General features: G+C 29.6%; 5 protein-coding genes across 10 annotated transcripts; 4 read left to right on the forward strand and 1 right to left on the reverse strand.

Annotated features, from left to right (window-relative positions):
- Positions 1-1,179: 1,179 nt before the first annotated feature.
- LOC110626961 (auxin-responsive protein SAUR78) lies at positions 1,180-1,879 on the forward strand. The gene has a single exon (XM_021773161.2). The coding sequence runs from the start codon at positions 1,291-1,293 to the stop codon at positions 1,651-1,653; it is 363 nt and encodes a 120-aa protein (XP_021628853.1). The 5' UTR covers positions 1,180-1,290; the 3' UTR covers positions 1,654-1,879.
- Positions 1,880-2,976: 1,097 nt separating this feature from the next.
- On the reverse strand, positions 2,977-5,352 carry LOC110625944. Its single transcript, XM_021771656.2, has 2 exons — positions 5,025-5,352; positions 2,977-3,362 (listed from the first exon to the last, which is right to left on the reverse strand). Exons 1-2 carry the CDS (start codon positions 5,327-5,329, stop codon positions 3,260-3,262), a joined length of 408 nt encoding a protein of 135 aa, XP_021627348.2. The 5' UTR covers positions 5,330-5,352; the 3' UTR covers positions 2,977-3,259.
- A 2,148-nt stretch (positions 5,353-7,500) lies between these two features.
- On the forward strand, positions 7,501-12,505 carry LOC110626551 (probable complex I intermediate-associated protein 30). 3 transcript variants are annotated; one of them, XM_021772522.2, is made up of 9 exons: positions 7,523-7,636; positions 7,907-7,994; positions 8,082-8,155; positions 9,218-9,331; positions 9,639-9,689; positions 10,292-10,383; positions 10,618-10,698; positions 10,843-10,941; positions 11,958-12,505. In XM_021772522.2, exons 3-9 carry the CDS (start codon positions 8,104-8,106, stop codon positions 12,144-12,146), a joined length of 678 nt encoding a protein of 225 aa, XP_021628214.1. In that variant the 5' UTR covers positions 7,523-7,636; positions 7,907-7,994; positions 8,082-8,103; the 3' UTR covers positions 12,147-12,505. The 3 variants fall into 3 exon arrangements, with proteins under 3 accessions (XP_021628212.1, XP_021628216.1, XP_021628214.1); XM_021772520.2 differs by lacking the exon at positions 7,907-7,994 and having other exon boundaries at positions 7,501-7,636; XM_021772524.2 differs by lacking the exon at positions 7,907-7,994 and having other exon boundaries at positions 7,514-7,631.
- A 2,582-nt stretch (positions 12,506-15,087) lies between these two features.
- Positions 15,088-17,719, forward strand: LOC110626549 (dnaJ homolog subfamily B member 6). 2 transcript variants are annotated; one of them, XM_021772519.2, is made up of 6 exons: positions 15,088-15,448; positions 15,755-15,848; positions 16,082-16,149; positions 16,635-16,691; positions 16,868-17,125; positions 17,213-17,719. In XM_021772519.2, the coding sequence occupies exons 1-6, from the start codon at positions 15,338-15,340 to the stop codon at positions 17,288-17,290; spliced, it is 666 nt and encodes a 221-aa protein (XP_021628211.1). In that variant the 5' UTR covers positions 15,088-15,337; the 3' UTR covers positions 17,291-17,719. The 2 variants fall into 2 exon arrangements, with proteins under 2 accessions (XP_021628211.1, XP_021628210.1); XM_021772518.2 differs by having other exon boundaries at positions 15,089-15,448; positions 17,217-17,719.
- A 3,136-nt stretch (positions 17,720-20,855) lies between these two features.
- On the forward strand, positions 20,856-22,377 carry LOC110626150 (dormancy-associated protein homolog 4). Of its 3 annotated transcripts, none has more exons than XM_021771917.2 (3): positions 20,858-21,372; positions 21,498-21,600; positions 21,890-22,377. In XM_021771917.2, exons 1-3 carry the CDS (start codon positions 21,111-21,113, stop codon positions 21,915-21,917), a joined length of 393 nt encoding a protein of 130 aa, XP_021627609.1. In that variant the 5' UTR covers positions 20,858-21,110; the 3' UTR covers positions 21,918-22,377. The 3 variants fall into 3 exon arrangements, with proteins under 3 accessions (XP_021627608.1, XP_021627609.1, XP_021627610.1); XM_021771918.2 differs by having other exon boundaries at positions 20,862-21,372; positions 21,498-21,581; XM_021771916.2 differs by having other exon boundaries at positions 20,856-21,372; positions 21,498-22,377.
- The last annotated feature ends 546 nt before the right edge of the window (positions 22,378-22,923 follow it).

The raw sequence follows: 22,923 nt of genomic DNA on the forward strand, positions 1-22,923 counted from the left end.
TGACAGTTAAAGACACAACACCATCCACATAATTAAAGTTTGAATTTAAAAAAAAAAAAAAAAAAAACCACTTTCATAAAGTATAAACTCATACTCCTTATTTTCAGCTTCATCATTAGCTCTGCTTATGTTATTAAATGCAAGAAGATGATGCTCAGGCTTTGTTTGTTGGGTTGCTGCTGTATCTGTTTAGAAACCGCACCCCTAGTTGGTGTTCCAGATGGGAGCCACTGGCTGCTTACCCTCCAACAATCCCTGTTGCTGCTAATCATGCAACAACAAGAACCCAGCACATCCTCAACTAATTAATTACCCTATCCTTTTTCAACTTTTAATTATTTTTAATTTTAAGAAGACTTTCGAAGCATAATAATTTTAAAAAAATATAAAATAAACTTCATTTTATTTGATGTAAAATAGGCCTATGTCTAGGCTCTAGCATACATATTGTGAGAAAATGACAATCTTATAGATGATTTTGAGCCACTAGATGAGATTTATTCACGTGTCTGCATCAGCCATGTTGAAAATTATTCACTGCATGCACTAAATTTTTTAATTTAAGACATTTTCAGATTCGAGCTTTCAATGTGTAGTGAGGTCGTTTTCGGTCCGAGTCTGAAACTAAAGAAATAAAAGATAAAATATATATATATATATATATATATATATATATTACTACTTAATCATTATATTATTAAAAAATTTATTAGTTAATTTTTTTTAATTTTAAAAAATATATTAAATTTTTTAAATATTTTTAAAAAATATATTAATTAATCCATTTATATAATTTTATTTATTATATATTTTATTATTTAATTTCTATAATTTAAAAAAAAATTATTAATTAATTTATCAATTTTATATAACGTCTATTATCAATTTCTCCATATTAATAGCATTTTAAATTTTTTTATAATATTTAATTATTAAAATTAATATAATAAAATCAATTAATTAATTTCCATAGTATAGGAAATAAATTATAAATTTCGATAAAAAAAAGAAGAAAGGTCCAAAATAGCACCCCACCTAAAGCCAAAGGCCAAACAAAGTAGCAACTGGTTTTGCATTTTAAGTCTCTCTCTTAGCTGGTATGTATCAAACAGTGGGCCATGCACGTACATGCCTCTCCTTGTCTCTCTCAATCCTCTCATCTCTCTCCTTCCTCCACCTCCATGCTCTTATATAGGAACTTTCCTTCCCCTTTCTTTCCCCAACCAAACTTTTTCTTTCTCTCCAAACACTCTTTTTTTACTTTACTCTCAAAACTCCCTCGTATACCACATGGCAAAGATTGGAAAACTAACGAAGCTCAAGTCAGCTATAAAGAGATGGCCATCTTTCACAAAACTAGCTCGCACAAACAGCTCTATTGCTGCTAGCAATGATCAGTCAGAAGACAAGATTGCAAATGAACTTCAAGCAGTTTATGTGGGGAAGTCTCGCCGGCGATATCTTTTGAGCTCAGATACTATTTGTCACCCTCTCTTTCAAGAACTGATAGAGAGGTCAGGCGGGTTCGACGATGGAGAAGTAGTGATTGCTTGTGAAGTTGTGTTGTTTGAGCACTTGTTATGGATGCTTGAGAATGGTGGCTCTCAGTTGGAGTCCATGGAGGAGCTTGCTGAATTCTACTACACTTGCTAATAACGGTGATGAAGATAAAAGGTTAGATCAAGATTAGCGGCCAGAAAAAAATTAGGGAAAATAAATAAGTGTGGACTAATTGTATGGCGATCGAGGTTCCATAATATTAGGTTGGATATGGGTTTGCTGTTTAGGATTGTTTTTTTTTTTTTTCCCCTTATTTTCTTTTCAAATTTTGTTTTTAGGATTGTGATTATCAACTGCTAAATGAAAATATTTTTCTTAATTTATTTGAGTTTCATTGAATAAATTGGAATTAAAATAAAATTAATTTAAAATTAAAAGAAATACTAAATTTTATTTCTATCGAGTGAAAAATCTAACTAATAATTTTAATGTTATAATGATTTATGAAAGGAAAAAGAGTGCTGGTATAACTATTAACATGTAACATTTCATTTAATGTCAGTCTTGAGTAAAAAGATGAAGTATTTTTCTAAAGTATTATATCAAAAGTTGTTGAAATTTTAATTTGATATTCTAGAGTTATTATGATTAAAATATAAAAAAAATGAATTTCGATTATATATTAATGAATATATTTAAAAATGTTAAAATTTAACTCTTATTTTAAAAAGAAAAAACAACACCACATGGATTTGAGTTTTTTTTTCTGATGTTGAGATCATGAGGCCATTCTATGGCTTTTCTTTTTCCTTTTCATCCCTACATGACATATGGAGTTTTCTGTTCGTCCTACTCATTTTGGTCTTACTCTAAAAATAAAAAGGAAAAATAGAAAATTTGAATTGATAATAATTTTAAGGAAAATTTTTAGGTGAATCTAATAATATATATATATATATATATATATATTATCTATTTATATGTGCATTGAATTCATAATAAATCTAAGTTCAACCAAATTTTTTTAATTTTAATTTCTATTTATAATATTCCTTCCCCTAAAAAAAATCAATGTCTACCCATGATAAATTATAATCGCTTATTTAAGCAATTTAATTAATTAATAAAAAAGCAATTATAAATTATAATTTAATTTAATTTTTATTATAAAAAAAACACTCAAATTTTTTCTTTTAAATATGGAGCTTATAAGTAATTTAACGATAAATTTTAATATTTATATGACATATAATCTTCGTTAAACTTTATCAGACTATCAATTCTCATATTAATTGGATAATCATAATATACATCTTATAATATTAGGTTTATTAACAATTAATATGAGTTTATGAGTCACACAAAAAATAAAATTATTAATATGCTATATCATATTAATTGGCAGACTTCATAAAACAACTATTGAAAATCAAATATAATATTCAGATAATTAAGAATTGTTGTATATTTTATTATGTAAATTAGTGATTTGCAAAAGGAGGTAGGGGAAATGCATAATTTAAGTGTAAATGATTGGGTAGTTAGAGATGCTTCTGTAGCATTAAAGCTTTGACAAACATTATTTTATGCTTTAGTTGATGATGCTATTGTATGTGGTTGGTAATGCATATTTTACAAAGTAGATTTGGCTTGCAGACAAAGACTAACCAAAACCCCTTAATTAAAATCACAATGTACAATAGCATTCTGGTGCTATGTTTTGTCTCCAGTTTATCTCCAGCTTCCCGTTGCTCACTGCTTATCTCCAGCTTCCCGTTGCCAGGCTTTTGCATTCTATTGGCTTGATTTTGCATACCCAATTAGAGTTCTTCCATGCTTTGACATGATGACTTTGGATTAATCTAAAGCAACAAAAATAAAGAAGATGGATCCAAGATATGCATAAATCCTAGTGCAAAGGTTGTTATGATAAAAATGACTATATATTGTAAGGTACATGAATACAACTTGAATAGAGATGGGGCTATGTTTTGTCTCAGTAGATGATTTGGGTATTAGAAGTCAAGGGCTCAAAGCACCATGAACTTGGCAGCCAATAATTAATGTGCTGATGCTGCTCTAAGTCTGTAGAGTAACTATGGGCCTTTGCCCACAGGGTCACTTTTTGCCTCCTGGTTGGCAACAAGAAAAAAGACAAATTTGTGAAAACTCGAGAATTGGGCAATTTGCTCTAATGATGGTGAGTGCTGGATTGGATTTTTGTACACAAGATCTTATGTTCATGAACTTCTTGCTATTCTTCAAGTTGACAGCTAATGGTCTGCCAGCTGCTAATATTGGGTAAGTTGTCATAGTTTCTTGTTTGTTTCTGCCCAAATTCCCTAATGGATCCTTCTCTGTCTCCCATACTCCTTTTCTTGCATTAATTACATTCATGGGAAATTAGAATTCGGACACGTTAAGAACAAAACATATGAGATCTAACAACGAATTTGAGCACAACGCAAATTCTTTCTTCTGTTTTATAGTTTAAGCCCATGTTCGTTTAGAAAATATTAAAAAAAAAAAAAGAAAAAGAAAATCGCAAATTTTGGTATTTATGCCATTTGGTTAAAGGAAAAAAAATCAAATATCTTTTTTAAAAAAATTACTTTTTTCAAAATAGAACGTGATTTTTTAAATTTTGATAATATTATTAACATTATTGGATTTTCTATACATGAATGTTATTAACACTAAATAATTTTTTTTTCTAAAATAAAATTTTAAAAAAATATAATTCAGAAAATAAATTTAATTAAGTCTGCACTTTTATTAAGATTCAAATAAACTCAATTTAAAATTTTGAACCAATTAAGTTCTAATAATTTTATTAAGGATCAAATAGATCATAACTTAATATAATATTATTTTTTTTATAATTTAAAACATCAAAAATTCAATACTTTAGTTATTATAAAAATTTTAAAGAATATATAAATATAATAAATAATTTGTAAAATTATAAAAATAAAGTTTTAATATATAAAAATATTTTTATTATTAAAAAATAATATTATATTAGATGAGAATTTATTGAATTCTAAACTAACAGGAACTTAATTCATCCAAAATTTTGAATAAAACTTATTTGACTATTGAATAAAAATATATAAGTTTAATTGGATTTATATTCTATAAATTATATTTTTACAAAACAAATGAAAATTGAAATCGCCATCTCATGCCCATACAAGCCAATGAACATGTTTGATATTCAGTTTAGAGATAAACAAATTTTTTTAGAAAAAAAAAAACACCATCTTAGATTTTATTAAAAAAATTATTTAAAAAAATGTTTTATTATTTTAGTGTTTTTTAATTAAATTATGTTAAAAATAATCTTAAATTATTTTTTAAATAATATTTTAAAAAAAATATTTTTCTTAATATTAGCTCTAATTGTAATATCAAACAGATCCTATATGCACAACTATATTTCCCAATATAACTAGGATAACAATATACAATATTTATCTACATCAATCAAGCAAAGGGAAGCTTATAATTCAAAGATTAATTACACTGGATTAACGCGAGCAACCCTCAGCTTGGATTTTCTGATCATCCACTCCTCAAAATCCTTTGCCTCATGTAGAATCCTCAAAACTCCTTGATTAGAGAAACCATATTCTTCAGCTGATTTACAGAGAAGCTCCGTGAACTCTGCGTCACCGAGTGCCGTTCTGTGAACTATAAATCTCCTGGTATCATCATTAACTCCTACGCAAATGGGCACATAACCTCTAGGAGCCAATGGAGGGCCACCTCGTCTCTTAACAACTCTAGCTCCGATCAGTTTCCCTGGCTTACTGGCTCTCACTCCCATTATCTAAGATATCTGGCTCTCTTCTGGTTCTCATTTTTATGGTGATATGTATTATCAATTAAGCCGTACATATATTCATTAATTAATTAATTAATTAAATGTTGATAATTGATTTTTTTTCCCATGAGGTGATGGTGATTTATTAATTGAAATTTCAACTATGAGTTGCTAAATTGTCTTGGATATGGACTACTTGCCGTAACAAAAAGATTGATTGGTTTTATTCCCAATATACAAATATAATTTTGAAAAAATTACTCTTTAATTCTTGAATTTTAACGTAATTAACACTTTTATCCCTTTATTTTGGCGACTCAACACTTAAATTAATTTTTTCAAAAAATACCCTCCTCTCAACGTGAAATTCCTATTTTTCTTCTCTTTCATATCTTCTCCATTTCCTTTTATTTATTGTTAATTCTCTTCTTTTTTTTTTCTCTTTCTCTTTTTCATCTTTTTTCTCCCTCATATTTTCTCTATTTCCTTTTGAGGTTGTTGATTTTTTTTTTCTCTTTTTCATCTTTTTTCTCCCTTATATTTTCTTTTTTTTTTTTGACATTGTTCATTTTTCTTTTTTTTTTCTCTTTTTTATTTTTGTTCTCCCTCATATTTTTTCTATTTCCTTTTGACATTGTTGATTTTTCTTTTTTTTTTTTTTCTCTTTTCCATCTTTCTTCTCCCTGAAACATTACTTGAGAGTTGCAGAAATGATAGGAGTTGTGGTGGAGAAGAAGAAGAAAAAGAAGAAGAGAGTGAAGAGGCGTTAGGTTTGGGTTTCGTGATTTTCAAATAGCGGAACTTTTATTTGGTTATTTTGGACGGAAAGACTACGAATTTGGACAGAAGAGAAAGTGAGAAACTTAAGTATTGGATCATCAAAATAGAGGGACAAAAATATTAATTACGTTAAATCTCAGAGATTAAAAAATAATTTTTACTATAATTTTTAACTGCAATAATTCTACTCAATTAATACTAAATTCAATTAATACTAAATTTTATTTGTGGCGGATCATTCTACTAAAAAAAATATTTATAAAAAAAAATCTAAAAATTTATCAGCTTCAACATTATACTAAATTTTACATTTACTACTAAATTTTACATTTACCTCAATATTAATCATTAGGCTCAATCAATTTTGATTATATATTTTTTAATTCACATGATATACTATGTGAATTATTTCTTAAAAAGCTAAAATTAAAGTAAATAAATAAAAAAAATTATTATTCAAAATTTTAAATTTATAATATAAATGTAAAAATTCATTCGATAAGCTTATAATCTTCGTACTTATCATGTTTTTCCACAGTGGTATGTAGTACTATTTATCATGAGATTGAGTGCACGCTGTAAAGTAAAACTACCAATCCCCAACATGCGTGTGTAGAAATTTCAAAAGGGTTTTTTATAAAATTGTTGATGTCTGCGTTTAAGGTTTTATGTTTAATAAGAGACGGGTTGGATTTTTGCTTTTGTTTCCACTTAAGAGCATGAGATCCTCGATGCTCCCATGTTGGCGTACGAATTTGTACCATTCCTCAAGAGGATAGTTGAAAGAAGATTACGTGATTCTTTCATCAAGAAACAATGCGCTGAGTTTCAAATTTTTAAAATTTTTATATAAAATATTTAAATTTAAAATTATTCAGACACTCACAAATTTAATTTAATAATAAATACATATAAATAAATTTAAAAATTTTAAAAATCTATTTCTCCGGTCTTCAATCTCCATTTAAAAAAAAAAATTATTCGTATCATTCCATTTCACATTTTAAAAGTTAAAAAATATAAATTCGTACAAATTGAAAATATTCAATAAATTAGGATATATTAATTTATGAGAAAATTATAGGCAATTTATAATTAATTCAAATTTAATTATAAAAATTTTATGCAGTTCAAAATGATATGATCCAAATTCAAATCTTAAAAAATATAATGCTGATATTACAATACAAAATGAAATAATTTAGTTTTCAGGAAAAAAATGAAATAGATTTAAATTTAAATGACTTAAAATTAGGGTAAAGATGGTTCCCGAGGGTAGGCTAGGCTCATCAATTGGATGGGCTTTTATTCTTACTGCAAATATGAGAGTTTGGGCTTTCTATTAATGATAGGTTCACTTACGCGGTATTAAACGATGTCGTATAAGTATCTAAGTTAATTAACACATATACAGTACTGCGACTCTGCAAGCAATGCTTGAAGCCGATGCGTCTCCTTGAGCCTCCCGTTGTTCCGAACGGTGATCGGTGACTGACGCTGATACGTGGCCTACGGCTAATTAGCAGTGAAGTAATCTCTTTTTTTTTTTGGGTTCTTAGTGTGCTTTAATCAACTGAAGACTTGATGGTTTTGGTTTTAATTATTCAAAAATGAAAGTTTTCTCAGTTACTAATTGTAAAAATATGATGGAACTGTTTTTCTTTTCATATCGGTAAATTGAATGCTACCCTGATCTTTAATTAGCATTTTAAAAGGCACAAACTTTCTTTGTCAAATTTGTATATTTGAGTTTGGTCTGCATCACCTATTGAACTAATTGTAGTAAGATCGAATTGTCAGAATTTGTCTCAATGTTTTGCTTTTAAGTTGAGATGCTGGGTGCCCGTTTTCCATGTTGTCTCTTTTTCCACATAATGATATGTGAAAGGTCCTCCCTCTTACCATTTATTTTTTCCTCTTCTAATGTTTACCTATAATATAAGTGGTCTGAAACATCGCTTGACCTTTTGTGCAGGAAGTTTGAGGTGGAATAATAAATGTCTAGGTTTCGAGCACTTTGGCAAGCTTCTTTGAATGCAACAAAGAAAGGTATTTAATGATACTTCTGTGAATATGTCGCCGTATCTTATAGAAAAGTATTGAAGCTTTTAGTTAATCTAGCGTGTGTAAGAATGTTGGAATTGCAATTTAAAAACTTGACTTTGAGTCCTTGATGGGTTTGTCCTAGTGCTGTTTCAATTTCATGAGAGATGCTCCTAGAACAGCATTGAATCTAGAGAACTCAAGTTACTAGGTTAAGACTTTTTATGAGAATTCTTATTTTTTGGAAGGGATAACTCTGATGTTAGATGTGTTAGCAAGGAAAAGAATTCAATGGAAGAAGTATGAGAAAGGAATTTACAAGGGTGTAATGTTGTGTTTGAAGAATTTTGGAGTGTCACGAGTTTGGGAAGGATATGTAGTTGGGGATGGCCAATGTGCTCTTTCCATTTACATCCGTTGTCAACAATTAGTGATTCATGTTCCTCTGGTAGTCAACTTGCAGTTGGAACTAGTTGAACAAACCCATCATGGTTATCACTGTTTTGAACTCCATTGTGGTTTTATTCCATAATTATCATTATTTCCACGGGGTTGAGATCCTTTTGGTGCAGAGAAGTAGAGGAAAGTGGGGTTGCATTAGTCCAATGCACCAAATAGTATTGACAGTTACTTGATGATGAGATACATTTTAATGTGGAACAAAGCTTGCAGATTGTTGTTGATGGAAGAAGCTGGAGTGCTGCTTCAACTCATGATATATGTATATATATTGATTTGGGAAAATTAATCGATAGGATTCATGTTTTTAATCCATGTTTTCCCCTTTCAATTTATTAAAAGAAATGCATCATTTATACATGAAGTTAGGTTATTAAACCCAACACACCAGCTTATACAGTACCTCCTTTTCTCATGAGAGATTTCTTCTTTTTCTATATCAAATTATTTTCAGTCCAATGTATTAGATTCTTATCATGCATGGTTCTTTTGTTGTTGTTCTATATTTCTTTTCTTCTTTATTTATTTCCTTTTCTTCAGATGCATTTTATGTGTTTAATTCTAAACATGCCACTCTGACACTTTTTCCCTTTAATAATGCCACTGTAGCCCTCACATGGAATCTTGAAGATTTGATGCCTCCAAGCGAGAAGCTCATATTCAATTTCAATTCGAAGGAAGAGCTAAAAAACTGGCATTTATATTCAGATTCTGAGTATGGAGGTTTGTATATTTTCAATTTAAGTGTCTCTTTTGCTTGACTATTCATCATTTAAGAAATAAATTAGAAAAAGCAAGAAAATTTTCCATTTGATTTTCTCTAGCCCCTTATTTAAGTATATTTGTTTTCAGTTACTATGGTCAGTACGATGCTATTTAAGCAGTAAATTCCCAAGGGAATGACAAATTCAAGGAGTAAATTGTTAAGCTTATTTTATCCAAGAAAAGAAAATAAGTATCTTACATGCAATAAAATTTTCCCAGAGACTAATATACTGTTCAATGTTTAGTAATTTCTTTATTCATTTAGGTTTATCCTCAGCTTCCTTGGAGATCACAGATGCTGGAAATGGACTAAAGGGTATTGATCTATTCACTTTCTAACAATATACTTCTATAATTGTTATAGAGTGAGACTCTTTTTTCCCCTTATTTGATGTCAGCTTTTGAATTCATATGAATGCTTACAAGTAAATTTCTTCATGCAACAAAAAATGAAAAAGTTGAAATGGAAAAGGAAGTTGTCTTCTCAATACTGTTGATGGTACGTGTGAAAGTTGACCTTTGAACTAAAATTGTTGACTAAAAATTAAATTCAAGTAGTAGTAGCATTCATAATATTTACAAAGTTATGCATATCATATTTATATTCTTTTGTAAAATGATCTCATTCTCTACATATTATATTTTTTCTTAAAATGCATCCCTCTTCCTTTTCTGTTATCGTTCAACTCCTTTTTGGCTTTGTTTTGTTTATGTCTTGTATGCTTGCATCACTTACTAAAAACTGATGCTTTCTCCCAAAATATCAATATAATAGTTAATTTCAACTCTTCCAAATGAGAACTTCATGAATCCTTTATATTTTTGTTTATTTATTAAATCTACTCTTTATTCGTATCTGTTATTATTAAATTTTCGGTATCTCAATTCAAAATCTTGATCACTTTTTATTTATTTCAGGGGTTTTCTCAGGGAATCTATCATTGGAGGTTTCTCAGGACTCAAAGTGGAATATAAGTAGAAGCGGTTTCTGCGGAATGCGATCCAAGAAGGTGAACAGTATTTTTACAAACTAATAGGGCATACAAAACAAGAGTCTGAATGTGGAAGTAGCATTTAGTAGTTCATTGGATATCACTTTTTGGTATTGGGGATCAAATTAGATGTAGAACAAATTTGTCTTGGCATTGGCTTCTATGAGACCCCCATCTTTCACTACTCTCCTATCTCATTAGTGGTTATTGTTATAAAGCAGTATAAAGCTTATCAATCTGTGTCTTCTGCAGTTTGATGGCTTTATTGATCTAGATGCATATGATACAATAGCTCTAAAGCTTAAAGGTGACGGAAGATGCTACATATCCACTGTGAGTTCTTCTTTTCTTCCTTCATGTAATGAAAAAGAGGGTATAAAGTGGAGCTCATATTGCCATTGTTATGGCCCTTATTTTTAAATGTCTTTAACGGTTGCTGCGGGTAATACAAAACTTCATCAAATTCTGATGATGCAGATTTATACGGAGAATTGGGTAAATTCACCAGGACAAATGGAAGACAATTCCTGGCAAGCTTTTGTTTCTGTACCCAAAGACAACTGGTATATTGCAAAGGTAAGATTATTTCAATTCAGGATCTTATGTGAAGACATGATGTTAAATATTGGTCCCATCACATGGAACCCTGCATTAGCTGCACTTATGAAGCTTCCACTCGTTAAATGTGAAAATTCATTGTTATTAGCTGCACAAGGCATGATGCAATGAAATTAGTGCTTACAAACTCTTCTCATGCACTAATCTATATTTGGCTGGCTTTGGCAATTTGTTTCCAAATAAACAGTGATGTGTAAGGGTAAATCATTGCCATCAGTCGCATGATGTGGCATTGATATTGTTGATAAAATAGAATAGGTCCACCTGCCTCTATTCAAAAAGGCATTTTGTGAGAGGAGGATTGCTCAAGTCGTATGTGAATTATTTAACCAATACCCTGCATTGTGGGACTTACAAACACCTCTCGTGCCCAAGACTGTACACCTGGAGCATGCAGTTGGCAAGATTGGACTTTTGTGGGTAACCCAACATCAAAACTAAGTTGATATTCTGTCAATAAAATAGATTGGACCTAATAACCTTCTCAAAAGGGACCTCGTGGGAGAAGGATTGCGCAAGGTATATTGAAACATTTTCGCCCAATACCCAATCAATGTGAGACTTAACAGATATTGTGAAGTAAATGCCTTAACTCTGCATGAAAATGAAGGATTATTTATGCATTGATGTAATGGACAAGGGTGTCTGTTAATGTACAAAATTTAATGTGAAAAAAAATATGCTAGAGCTAAAATTTCTACCATTGGCAGAATTAAAAGTGAGAGGCTAGTTGGCTGGATTTTGTTTTCAAATGATTTTTAGTTCATTAATTTGTTCATAAAATGGATTTTGTGTATAAATTAAAGATGCTCTGCTTAAGTTGCCTATGCTTTACTTTGTAGTATTGTGGATTGAGAATAGAGAGCTACTGTCGCTTTGATAATAAAAAAACATGTTTCTCGAGCATCTATATGTGGTTTTTCTTCAAAAGAGAGTAACATTTTTGTTAGTAACTGATACCAATAATCTTTCAGATTCCTCTTGCTCGATATTTGCCAACGTGGAGAGGAAATGTGATAGATGCAAAGTTGGAAATGAATCAATCGCGCATTCTGGGCATGTCCCTATCTGTTAATGCAGGTGGTGGCATCCCTGGTACCAGATCAGGACCAGGTGATTTCAATGTTGAAATCGATTGGATCAAAGCCTTGAGAACCCAGTGAGTCTCTGTGAAACTTTATCCTTGTACTGCCTCTCCCAAAGCTACAGTTAAGCTCTTTTTGGGCTATCGACATTGTTGTCATGAAATGCCTCCCAAAATGTTGTGTTGGGGCCCGGGAGGATTGAGGAGCAGTCGTCATGAATGTGTTCTTGAATCTGTCTCCAACAACAAAGGTTATAGTACTTTAATTGGGTCAAGTACTTGTCCTTACATCAGGAAATTTTGATTCATTATTATAATATCTTGGAGCTAAATGGCATTTTATGCTAGTGTTGTTCAGGCACCCTCATCTTTCAGATACGGTTATGTTTGGCTGTTTGCCTTTGATGATCAAAACTTCCAAGGACTTCCAGTTTCTTACATTCTGTTGCCCCTTTGGTTTAAATTCTAGTTCTGCCTTTAGTCCTACAGCCATTTTGCAGCTTGGCCAAGGTTTAAAGTTCCCAATGATGGCCATGGTTGAAAAGATCTAATCAAGTGGGGTTCATGATTTAATTCTTGATACGGAAAATTTGGGAGATATATTTGTAGGGAGACATGAAAAGGACCTTTCATATTGTGCACTTAATCAATCAGAACCCTTTCGTTATCAACTGTCATTATTCTTTACAACAAGAAATACAGTTAATGTCCATCTCTCTTCGCAATCTAACTATTTGCAAGTGGGCAGTTGTTAAAAGAGTCAAAGCTACTGCTAAATAGCTGGATGCTGCAAAGCCCACTAGCATAACCATAGGCAATGGTAAAAAATGAGATCATGCTCTAGAATTAACAATGCAAATGAAGTGCAACTTGTGTTCATTCAAAGCCAAGTGGGGAGAAATTAAAAGAAAAGAACATTCAGGTTTTGAATAAAAAGACAATGAGTCTGGATGCTGGAGCCACTTGCAGCAAGTTCCCCAGTTGCTGCTAGTTGCAAAACTGGAATCTATTATTAGCATATTTATTGCATAATAGATATTTTTGACGTTTGCAGAGAAGAGTACCTAAGGCAGGAGACTTTACAGCTTGAATCCATCAAACGCAGCAGTACATAGCTTCATTCATGGAAAGGTCAAAAATGAAAAATAAAAAATAAAAAATAATTATTTAATTCTTATGTAAAATACTAAATTTAAAGAATACACTAAAATATTATTAACGATTTAAAAAATTTACTCGTTAGCTTTTTATTTCTTTTAATTAAATATTTTATTATTTAATTTATATAATTTAAAAAAATTTATTAGTTAATTTTTATATTTATAAAAATTATATTAATAAAATATTTAAAAAAATTTTAATAGATAAATTAATTATGAATTTTAGGATGTTAAAAATATTTTAATATATTTTTTAAAATAAAATGATATGAGTTTTTTATAATATACAGTTAAATAATAATTTTTTTAAAAGAAGAATGGAAAAAAAGGGAGAGAGAGAGAGAGAGAGAGAGAGAGAGAGAGAGAGAGAGAGAGAGAGAGAGAGAGAGAGAGAGAGAGAGAGAGAGAGAGAGAGAGAGAGAGCAGCAGCTACTTTTGTTGCTGGGTTGTTAAATTCCTACTTGGATGGATTTGGTTTTTGATGGTCATGTCACAGCCACTAGAATGAAAAGAAGGCCCACACATTTTTGGGTTTGGGAAATTGATGGCTGACGTGGACAAATAGTTTCTAAAATATCTATCTGCGTCATCTCTCTCTCTTGAAGTTGAAGTTGAGCCAGCTACTGGCCTGCAATTGCTGACCAGATGACTCCAACAACTAGCCAAATTGTGTGGCTGCCTTGTCGGTTCTAAGCTGATCTTTATCTTTGGCTTTCCACTTTCTCCTCTATTTGCAGATTGTTTCAAAGCCATTTGCTGCTCAAGCAGAATGCAAAATCCAAATTCAATTTAATATAATAAAAATAATAATGGGAATTTAAAGTTCCATTATCTTTTACAGAGAGGAGAAATTGGGAGATTATGGTCCTAAAGTGTACAAAAGCCACGTGATTTGGAGCTCATTGTAATAAACTGTGGCTCAAGTTCACATCACTTGAACCAGTCTGTGTTTGCCTGTCACAGATACTAATAAATAATTTATTTATTTATTTTAAATTACAAATTTAAATAATTTTTTAAAACATTCTAAGAATTAATGTATATATTTATTAAATTATCTATATTAAATATAATTCAATATTGTTTTTTGCGTTGTCTAAAAAGATCAATCACAACACGTTTCAAACAAGTTTTGTATTTTTGATTTGGTATAAATATTTGATTTGCAATATTAAATTAATAATAAATATATAATTATTTTATAAAATTATTAATTTCGTCATTATTTTTACATATTTTTCCTTTTGTAAAAGTAGAAAAAATTACTATTTAATTCTTGAAATTTAATATAATTAATACTTTTATTTCTCTATTTTGGCGACCCGATACTTAAATTTCTCACTTTCTCTTTCATCTAAATTCGGAGTCCTTTCGTCCATTTAAATCGTTTAGTCAAATAGTTAAAAGTGAGATATGATAATTTTTTTCAAAAATATCCTTCTTTCAATGTGAAATTTCAGAAGAAAAAAAAGAAATTGCAGAAAGAGTAGAAAGAAGAAAAAAAAAGAAGACGATGGTTAATTTTGTCAATTCACGTGTTCCAAACGGCTATTTTGAACGAAAAGACTATGAATTTAGATAAAAAAAAAAGTGATGACTTAAGTATTAAATTATCAAAATAGAGAGATAGTAGTGTTAATTATATTAAATCTTGTTGACTAAAAAATAATTTTTTCTAAAAGTAATTTATATGGAATCACAATAATAGACAAATAATATATAATATTCTCTCTAGTCACCTCTTCTTCCTCCTTTAAATCTGTACCGTCCACGAAAAACTTGACCTCATCTTTCAGATATTTTTTTAACACGTTCTTACAATTTATAAACATTATTTTCTAAGAAACTATATAAATGCACCCGTTTCTGGAGAGTTCTTGAGCCTTAGCGTTTTGGGAAGCAAAGGCCAGAGGAGAGCAAGCAACCTACGCTTTCTTTTCTTATTCTCTCTCTCTTCAACAGTTGCCGTCAGGGAAACTGCTGCTAAGGCTCCATGCAGTATCTTTGATTTTTCTTTCATATTTGGTGATTCGTGTACATGGGTTCTGTGTTTTAGCTTCTGGGTTGGTGTAATTTGTCGACAAGAAAGAATTTTTTTTTGCGAGGAAGAATGGCAGATGGAGAAGATAAAAGCAAAAGCAAAGATTTCTATCAAGTTTTGGGATTGGATAAGGAATGCACAGCAACAGAGCTTAGAAATGCTTATAAGAAACTTGCTCTGGTTAGACCTTAACTGCCCTTCCTTGTTTATTTATCCCCTGTTTCTTCACATCACACTTAAATCATCTGGGTCTTTCTCCAATTTTTTTTTTTTTTAAAAAAAGCTTGTAAGTTACCTTTTTTTAACAAATAATTAAAATAATTTATGGGGTTTGATATTGTATTTTAGAAACCGAAAAAGCAAGTTAATTTTGTTTAGGAGTTGGTTGGTTGGTGTGCTAAGGAAATATACTTTCTGGGAAGAAGTAAAAATTTTCTTGGAAAATTTAACGTTATAGTAAAAGAGATTTGTGTTTGTTTGGGATAGAGATGGCACCCAGATCGCTGTTCACCTTCGGGGAATTCAGAGTTTGTAGAAGAAGCGAAACAGAACTTTCAGGCAATACAACAAGCCTACTCTGGTAATTTCTCTGAAAATCCCTTTTCTTGTCTTTTTTTTTTTTTTTGCAAAATAGATATGTTCTTCCATTAGACGGCATTTCTCCAAGTTGCCAACTTGCATTATTGAAGGGAAAAATAGAAATTAGTTTCCTTTTAATATTTGCATGTGATTATTGGGCTATTGCAAGAGATTCTGCTCTGGCTTTTTATGAAAAAAAAAACTTTAATGACTCTGTTCTGTTCTTATGTACAGTTCTCTCTGACACCAACAAGAGGTTTCTGTACGATGTTGGTGCTTATGACAGTGATGATGACGAAAATGTATGCTTCTTTTTCTTTTCTTGGATTTTTCAAAAGATTCTCTTTTTCTTTCCTTTTCTCTCTTTAATTTTAATTACAGGAAAATATTATATATACACACACAAAAAATATCTTCTTTCCCTTCAATAAATTCCTTGAGGCTTGTGTGATTTATTCAAGCTATATTGGCTGACATCCAATTGTTTTTCTTTTTTCCTTTCCTTCTTATTTCTTAATATCTATTCCAATCAATTTTGGATGTGTATCCAATTCTCCTTCCAGTTCCCAATATTCCAAGGTGGGTTTTATTTATTATTTATGGGTATTGGGTATTTTTTTTGTGTGTTAATATTGCTATTTTTGCCCAAGAGGGTGCTTTTCTTTTTCAAGTAATCACTAGTTTGGCAATGAAATTTGTATAGTCATTAGTTTTTGTTTTAATTAAGGTTAAGTCTAATAACTTGGAAAGTAAAAAAATTATAATGTGTTATTATGATTTTGCGCAGGGGATGGGTGATTTTCTGAGTGAACTGGCAACCATGATGAACCAAACAAAGCCTGATGTGAGTTCAGCTGCTCTGCGCATCTTTATTTATATACTGTGTTGCATCTGCTGCTTTCTCTGGAATATTTCTTTTTTAAAGCTGGCCAATCTATGCCTTGCTCAAATGGTGGTCTTCAGAATAGTTTGATTGCCTAGAATTTGCAGTAATTCAATAATTGAATGTGAATTTGACAGGAAAATGGGAAGGAGAGTTTTGAGGATTTACAAGAGTTATTTGAAGAAATGTTTCAAGAAGATATCGACTCATTTGGAGGGGGAGGAGGCTTTCAAGCAGCTGCTGCTAGTACTACGTCTTCTTCCTACGCATCATCTTACAATGAAAGTTCCAGCACCAACGACAAGATCAGTAATTCCTGTGAGATGAATTTTGAGGAGTTTAAGGTGGAGGATTCTCATGGATTTGGGTCTCGCTTTCAGACATTTTGTCTAGGGGTAAGTACATGTACATGAACATTAACTCTTGAGGTCTCTGTGATGTAGATGTTTGATGGATCATTGTTTGGATTTGACGGTACAAAGACAGGTGGAACACCAACAAAACTTCAAGAAGACGAAGGGAACAAGAGGAGGAATTCAAGGAGCCGCCGCCGGTGGTAGTAGTAGACGGAGAAATACAAGGAAAAACAAGGTTTCTTCAGGCCTGGATGTGTCCTCCCAAGACATACCTCATGGTATTTCAGCTTCATGAACCCCAATTCACTCCTCTCCTGGAGCAGATTCAAATCGGCCGACGATGGAGATCAAAATTTTGAAGGCATTTTCTGGCCAATGCAACTTGGAAGCTGTGGAAGCAAAGCAACCAAGAAAGACTGGTAGCCAAAACCACAGCAAGTTTCTAGGCGGAGTGTTTGCCTGTAGCTGGCTCTTCGATTAATTTCTACGCATTGAAAATTTTCTTTAATCCTTTTACTTATTTGTATCAGCCTTTGACCTAAATAAGTCTGCCGATTGGTTGGAGACTTTCTGAAAGTTTTCTCGAAATGGTTAGAGATTTATTCAATCCTAAAATCCTTCACATTTCCAGAAGATGAGGGCTTTAATTTTAATTAATTATTAGATTAAACTTAATTGATAATCATTTTCGAAGTACGACATTTTTTTAATATTTTGCAAAAAAAACATATTGACGGAGTAATTTGTTATTGCAACGAGAAAAACAAAAACGTCGGATAATGATGATACAATCTGGGGCATGTGGGATCCACAACACGTGGGTAAGTGGAGCCCACAACCGCAAGTGATATTTGTTGAGTGTCCCCGCATGGGTAAAATATTCTGTTCGACTGCTATAAGACGTACTATTATCTAAGCGTACAAACAAATTAATAAAAATTAAATAAATATATAATGCACTGTTTTTAGAAAAAATGAATATAAAAAACAATTATTTAAAAATATTATCATTTCATATAAATTAAATAATTTATTAAATTAAATTTCGAAAGCAAGATAAATTTATTTTTTATTAAAAATTAATAGAATTAATATCTACAAAAGAAAATAATATATAAAATAAGACAATAAAAAATCATTTTTCATGTGATAAAGGAAGGAAAGAGCCTTCTTATTATTTTATTTTAAAATATTTATTTTTATGATAATAAAATTAAAAATAATCTCTCGTTATAATTTTTAGTCCCACCTTATTTTTGTGTTTTTTGAATAAAAAAAATGTTTTGTGTGTTATTGATTATATATAAAAAATTAAGTTATTATTTCAAGTAAAATAATTTTTTGGGTAGTTTCAATGATGATATTGAATTTTATGGGTATATAATATTAAAATAATTAATTTTTAATTTGCAAGAAAAAATTTTCATGATCACTATTTCTTTTTTTTTTTTTCCAAAAGATGAAGGCTTGATTAGATAAAAGTTTATAAAGAGATGAGTTTATAGTACAATAATCAAATACAAAGCCTCAAGGCCCATCATAAAAAAAAACCCAACAGGCTTAAATTATAATATCTCGTATAAATTATGATAGAATATAAAATTTATTTTTATATAAATGTAACAATAGCTTGTTCGTCAATAATTTTTAAGAGAGCAATTGATGCTTTAATTTAAGTGGGTGAGCATTTTAATTGATTGGGTTTAAAATTAAATCAAATTGAATAAATTAAAATTAAAATTAAAATTATAGTATTATTGAAAATGAAATCGAATTGATTTTAAATAGAAATTGAACCGAATTAAATTGATTTGATTCGATTTGATTCAATTCAGTTTGATCGGTTAAATTTTTAATGAATTTTTTTTCATTTTTTACTATTTATTTTTTAATATTTTAAAATTTAATTGAAATATTTTAACTTCATGGGCTCTATATTATAAAAATAAAATACTATTTTATATAGAGCAATTAGCATTAAACTTTACGATAGACTTGAACCAGATCTAACTTTTGCGATTAACGTCTGATAGAGACCCACGATAGTTTTTCGAGACTTGAACTAGACCTAATTTTTGCAACTGACGTCTGATAGAGACTCATGATAATTTTTCAAAAATAAAATTTTGAAACGCACGACTTTCAAAAGTGTGACAATAATCATAGGCCTGTCATAAAATTCGATATGAAAATTCTATCGTTTAAGAATTAATTTTATATTTTAATTATTTTTTAAAATATTTTAGATATTTTCATAATTTTACATATTAAAATTTTATTTCTATTATAAATAAAATCTTTCGATCTATTTTTTCTCTTATATCGTTTTAACCAAACGATATTAGTTAAAACTCCTGACAATTTAATTTTTCTAATTAAAATTGAATTAAATTGAACTAACTATAATTTTTAAAATTAAAAACCAAATCAAACTGAAATGAATAAAAAATCGAATCGAATTTTTGAATTAATTTAATTCGATCAGTGTTTTTTATTTAAACAGAATATTACTCATTCCTATAAACAATCGCTATTTAGAAATTATTGAAAAAATAATTTAAAAAATAATGTAAATTTTGACTAATTAATACTATAATAATTAAATATTATTAAAATAATTAATATTAAAGAATGGAGGAATATATATCTAAATTAATCAGTATAATATTATTTTTAAAAAATATAATTATTTTTAGTGGTGAGTGTACATATGAATTCAACCTCCAAAAATAAAAAATTAAAATGTTATATCACAATCACAAACCTAACCATAATGAATTATTGGAATAAAGTTTCAACCATAAGCAAGTGTAAGGCCATAGCTCCTATATAAGTCCTTGTACATATATTACTCAAACGAAGTCTTTGTGGGGACATTTACCAAATACAACGGACATTTATGAGCAATTTTGAGGTTGATTGATTGATTGATTGATTGGCCCATTTTATTTCTCTCAAATATATGGTTTTTTTTTTAAAAAAAAATCATTTAATATCTCAAATTAATTGATTCAATTAATTCAAATTTTTTACTGGATAAATCTATTAATAAAGTAAATGCTATCTTTTAAATTTTAAAAATATTTTATATAAAGTTTAAATTCAAAAATTTTAGTTAAAAGAAAAATATTCAATTCTCAAATATTAATTTTATATAAAATAACTTAGATATTTTTTCAAAGGAAAGAGAGAGAATTGAAAGTCTACCATGCAAGACTACATTTTATTTTATATATTTTCTGCATTATAATTTTTTCCACTTTATTTTTTTACATATATTAAAAAATATATTTTTTAATTATATTCATATTAAATACATTAAATTTTATTAAATATTAAAAAATATTTTAATTTGAGAAATTAACCATCTCTAAATCAATTCATTTTTTATTAGACTCCATTACAATTTAATTAAATTAATTTCATAATTGGATAATTTTGTTATCATTAAATTAAAGTTAAATTACTACTTCATTCTTTTATTATACTGTAATTAACGACTGAATTCTTATATTTTAGAAAATAAGTAAAAGTATTTTTAAAATTTTAATTTGTCATGCACTTGTATCAATTCATACATCAATTTAATCATTAATTAAGGAATTAAAAGATAATTACGAAAAAAAAATCAATATAGAATTGTGAAATTATAATCATATTTGAAAATCTAAAAATGGATTTTCCCATAATTCAACGGCTCCAAACAAAGCCAAACTAGCCGGAGTCTTTGCATCATCATCGCCATCAATATCTACCAACTTTCAATCTTCTTCTTCATATGGACTCCCCTCTATAAAAAAAAAAACCCTATTCTTCCACTCCTTAACAGAATTCTAATTAATATTAAAATAGATAAACACCTCTTCAACCTCCATTCTTATTTTCTCTTGCGTTTCGCCCCCTTTCTCTCTTAGTAACAGTCGTTAAGGTCCAGAAGGATTGGAAGACGAAAGAAATTTTAAAGCAGCGATCGCCCAGATCCTGTTTTAAAGCCTGTTTTCGGTTGCTACTTTGAGATAAAATCATGGGGTTTCTCCATAAGCTCTGGGACGAAACGCTTGCAGGGCCGGCGCCTGATTCAGGGCTCGGCAAACTGCGCAAGTATGATTCTTTCTATGCTGCCACACAAAGATCTGCTCCGGCTGTCCTTCCTCATCAGGAGATGGCTATCACTCGAAGCATCACTATTCTTAGGACTAATTCCAATTTCAAGAACCTTTCTGTCGATCCTGGTTCGGCTCCTGACTCGCCTGCTACCCCTAGCACTCCTGGGACCCCTTTCACACGTAAGTCATCTTCTTGCTCTTTTTTTTTTTTCCCCTTGATTTTCCATGCAAAAAGGAGTTTTTCTTTCCGATGGTTCTTAGCAACCAAACACACTTCTAATATAAAACTTGATTATTGCATGCAGCTGGGACGCCACGCGGGGAATTCAGGAGACCGACGAGCTGGAGAAAATCGTCTGCAGATGGACTAGACCACACCGAGCCTAGAAGTCCGACAGTTCACGATTGGTTCCTTTTTATTTTCTTTCTTACAATAATATTAATTCACAATAAAAAGTTAAGACTTTTAATAGGATGAAAATTACGGCTAAACATATTAAATTCGCCAGCAGCACTAAAATTTTAGTGACATTTTTTATATTTAATAATTAAATATTTATTTTTAAATTTTAATATATTTTCAAATTAATTTTTTTAATTAAAATTTCGTTATAAAAAATTCAATTTGTTAGTAATGAAGTATATGTTCCTTATGGCTTGGATTAAGATTCTAATTATAACATGTGGTTCCTGGCAGGATTGTGATAAATGCTTTAGATCGTTGAGGGAGGAGATTAAATCGACGATTTCGGTCAAAGAATCGGCAACAGTTATATTATACTATACTATTACATTCTTGTACATAGATGATCGACTTGTCTGATCATATGCTTCTTCTTCATATGCATATATATATATATATGAAAAACAAACCGTAAATATTAATTAATAGCTAAAATAAGAGTGGTTCGATGGATTGAATAATCGCACAGAAGGAACCAGCCGCCGCTTCTACGAGTTTACGAGAGTGGAATGAAGTAGGAAAATTGAGATCTGCTTCAGCTTATGTACATATTTTTATATTGGGGTGTTTTTTATATTTTTTTTTCTTTTGTTCTTGTAAATATGGTATTTTCTTCTCTTTTGTATTTTGGTTTTATTGTTCTTGTACAGACGATTCTAGACAAATTAAATTCTGTCTTTATGAATCTAAAATATAAATATATGTATTTCACTTTTTTTTAATATGGATTTCATTTATAATTATAAACTTGATTTGAGATGTAGTTTATAGTTATATATATTATTTTAATTAAAATGTGTAGGACCTATTCTTGAAATATTGTATTACAACCATTATGAAGATATCTAGAAAAGTGGATCTTGCAAAAATTAAGGAATGCTTGTAAAACCAGCGAAAAAGATGGAATCTGAGGTTTTCATCTTATGCCAGCCAGAAACTTGTCAATTAAGAGAATTTCTCGTTTGCTAATAAAATGTCACATATTAGTTAAAATCATGATACAGTTTATAATTAAATTTAAATTAAAAATAGCTGGATTTACATACACACAAATGCTGTGTTAGAAGTTTTATTTTAATTAAAATTTATAAGTTTAACTAAATAGGTTTTACCATTTTATTATAAAAATAACAAAAAATATTAATATGATAAATAAAATATAAATATTAATTAATATTTTTAAAAGAAAAAATAAAAAATATATATATTATGATTTCAATTATTTTAATTTGAAATTCAATTTGTATGTATATTAATTTTTATATTAA

This window comes from Manihot esculenta, chromosome 11 (genome assembly GCF_001659605.2).
Source record: "Manihot esculenta cultivar AM560-2 chromosome 11, M.esculenta_v8, whole genome shotgun sequence".
Classification (NCBI taxonomy): Eukaryota; Viridiplantae; Streptophyta; class Magnoliopsida; order Malpighiales; family Euphorbiaceae; genus Manihot; species Manihot esculenta.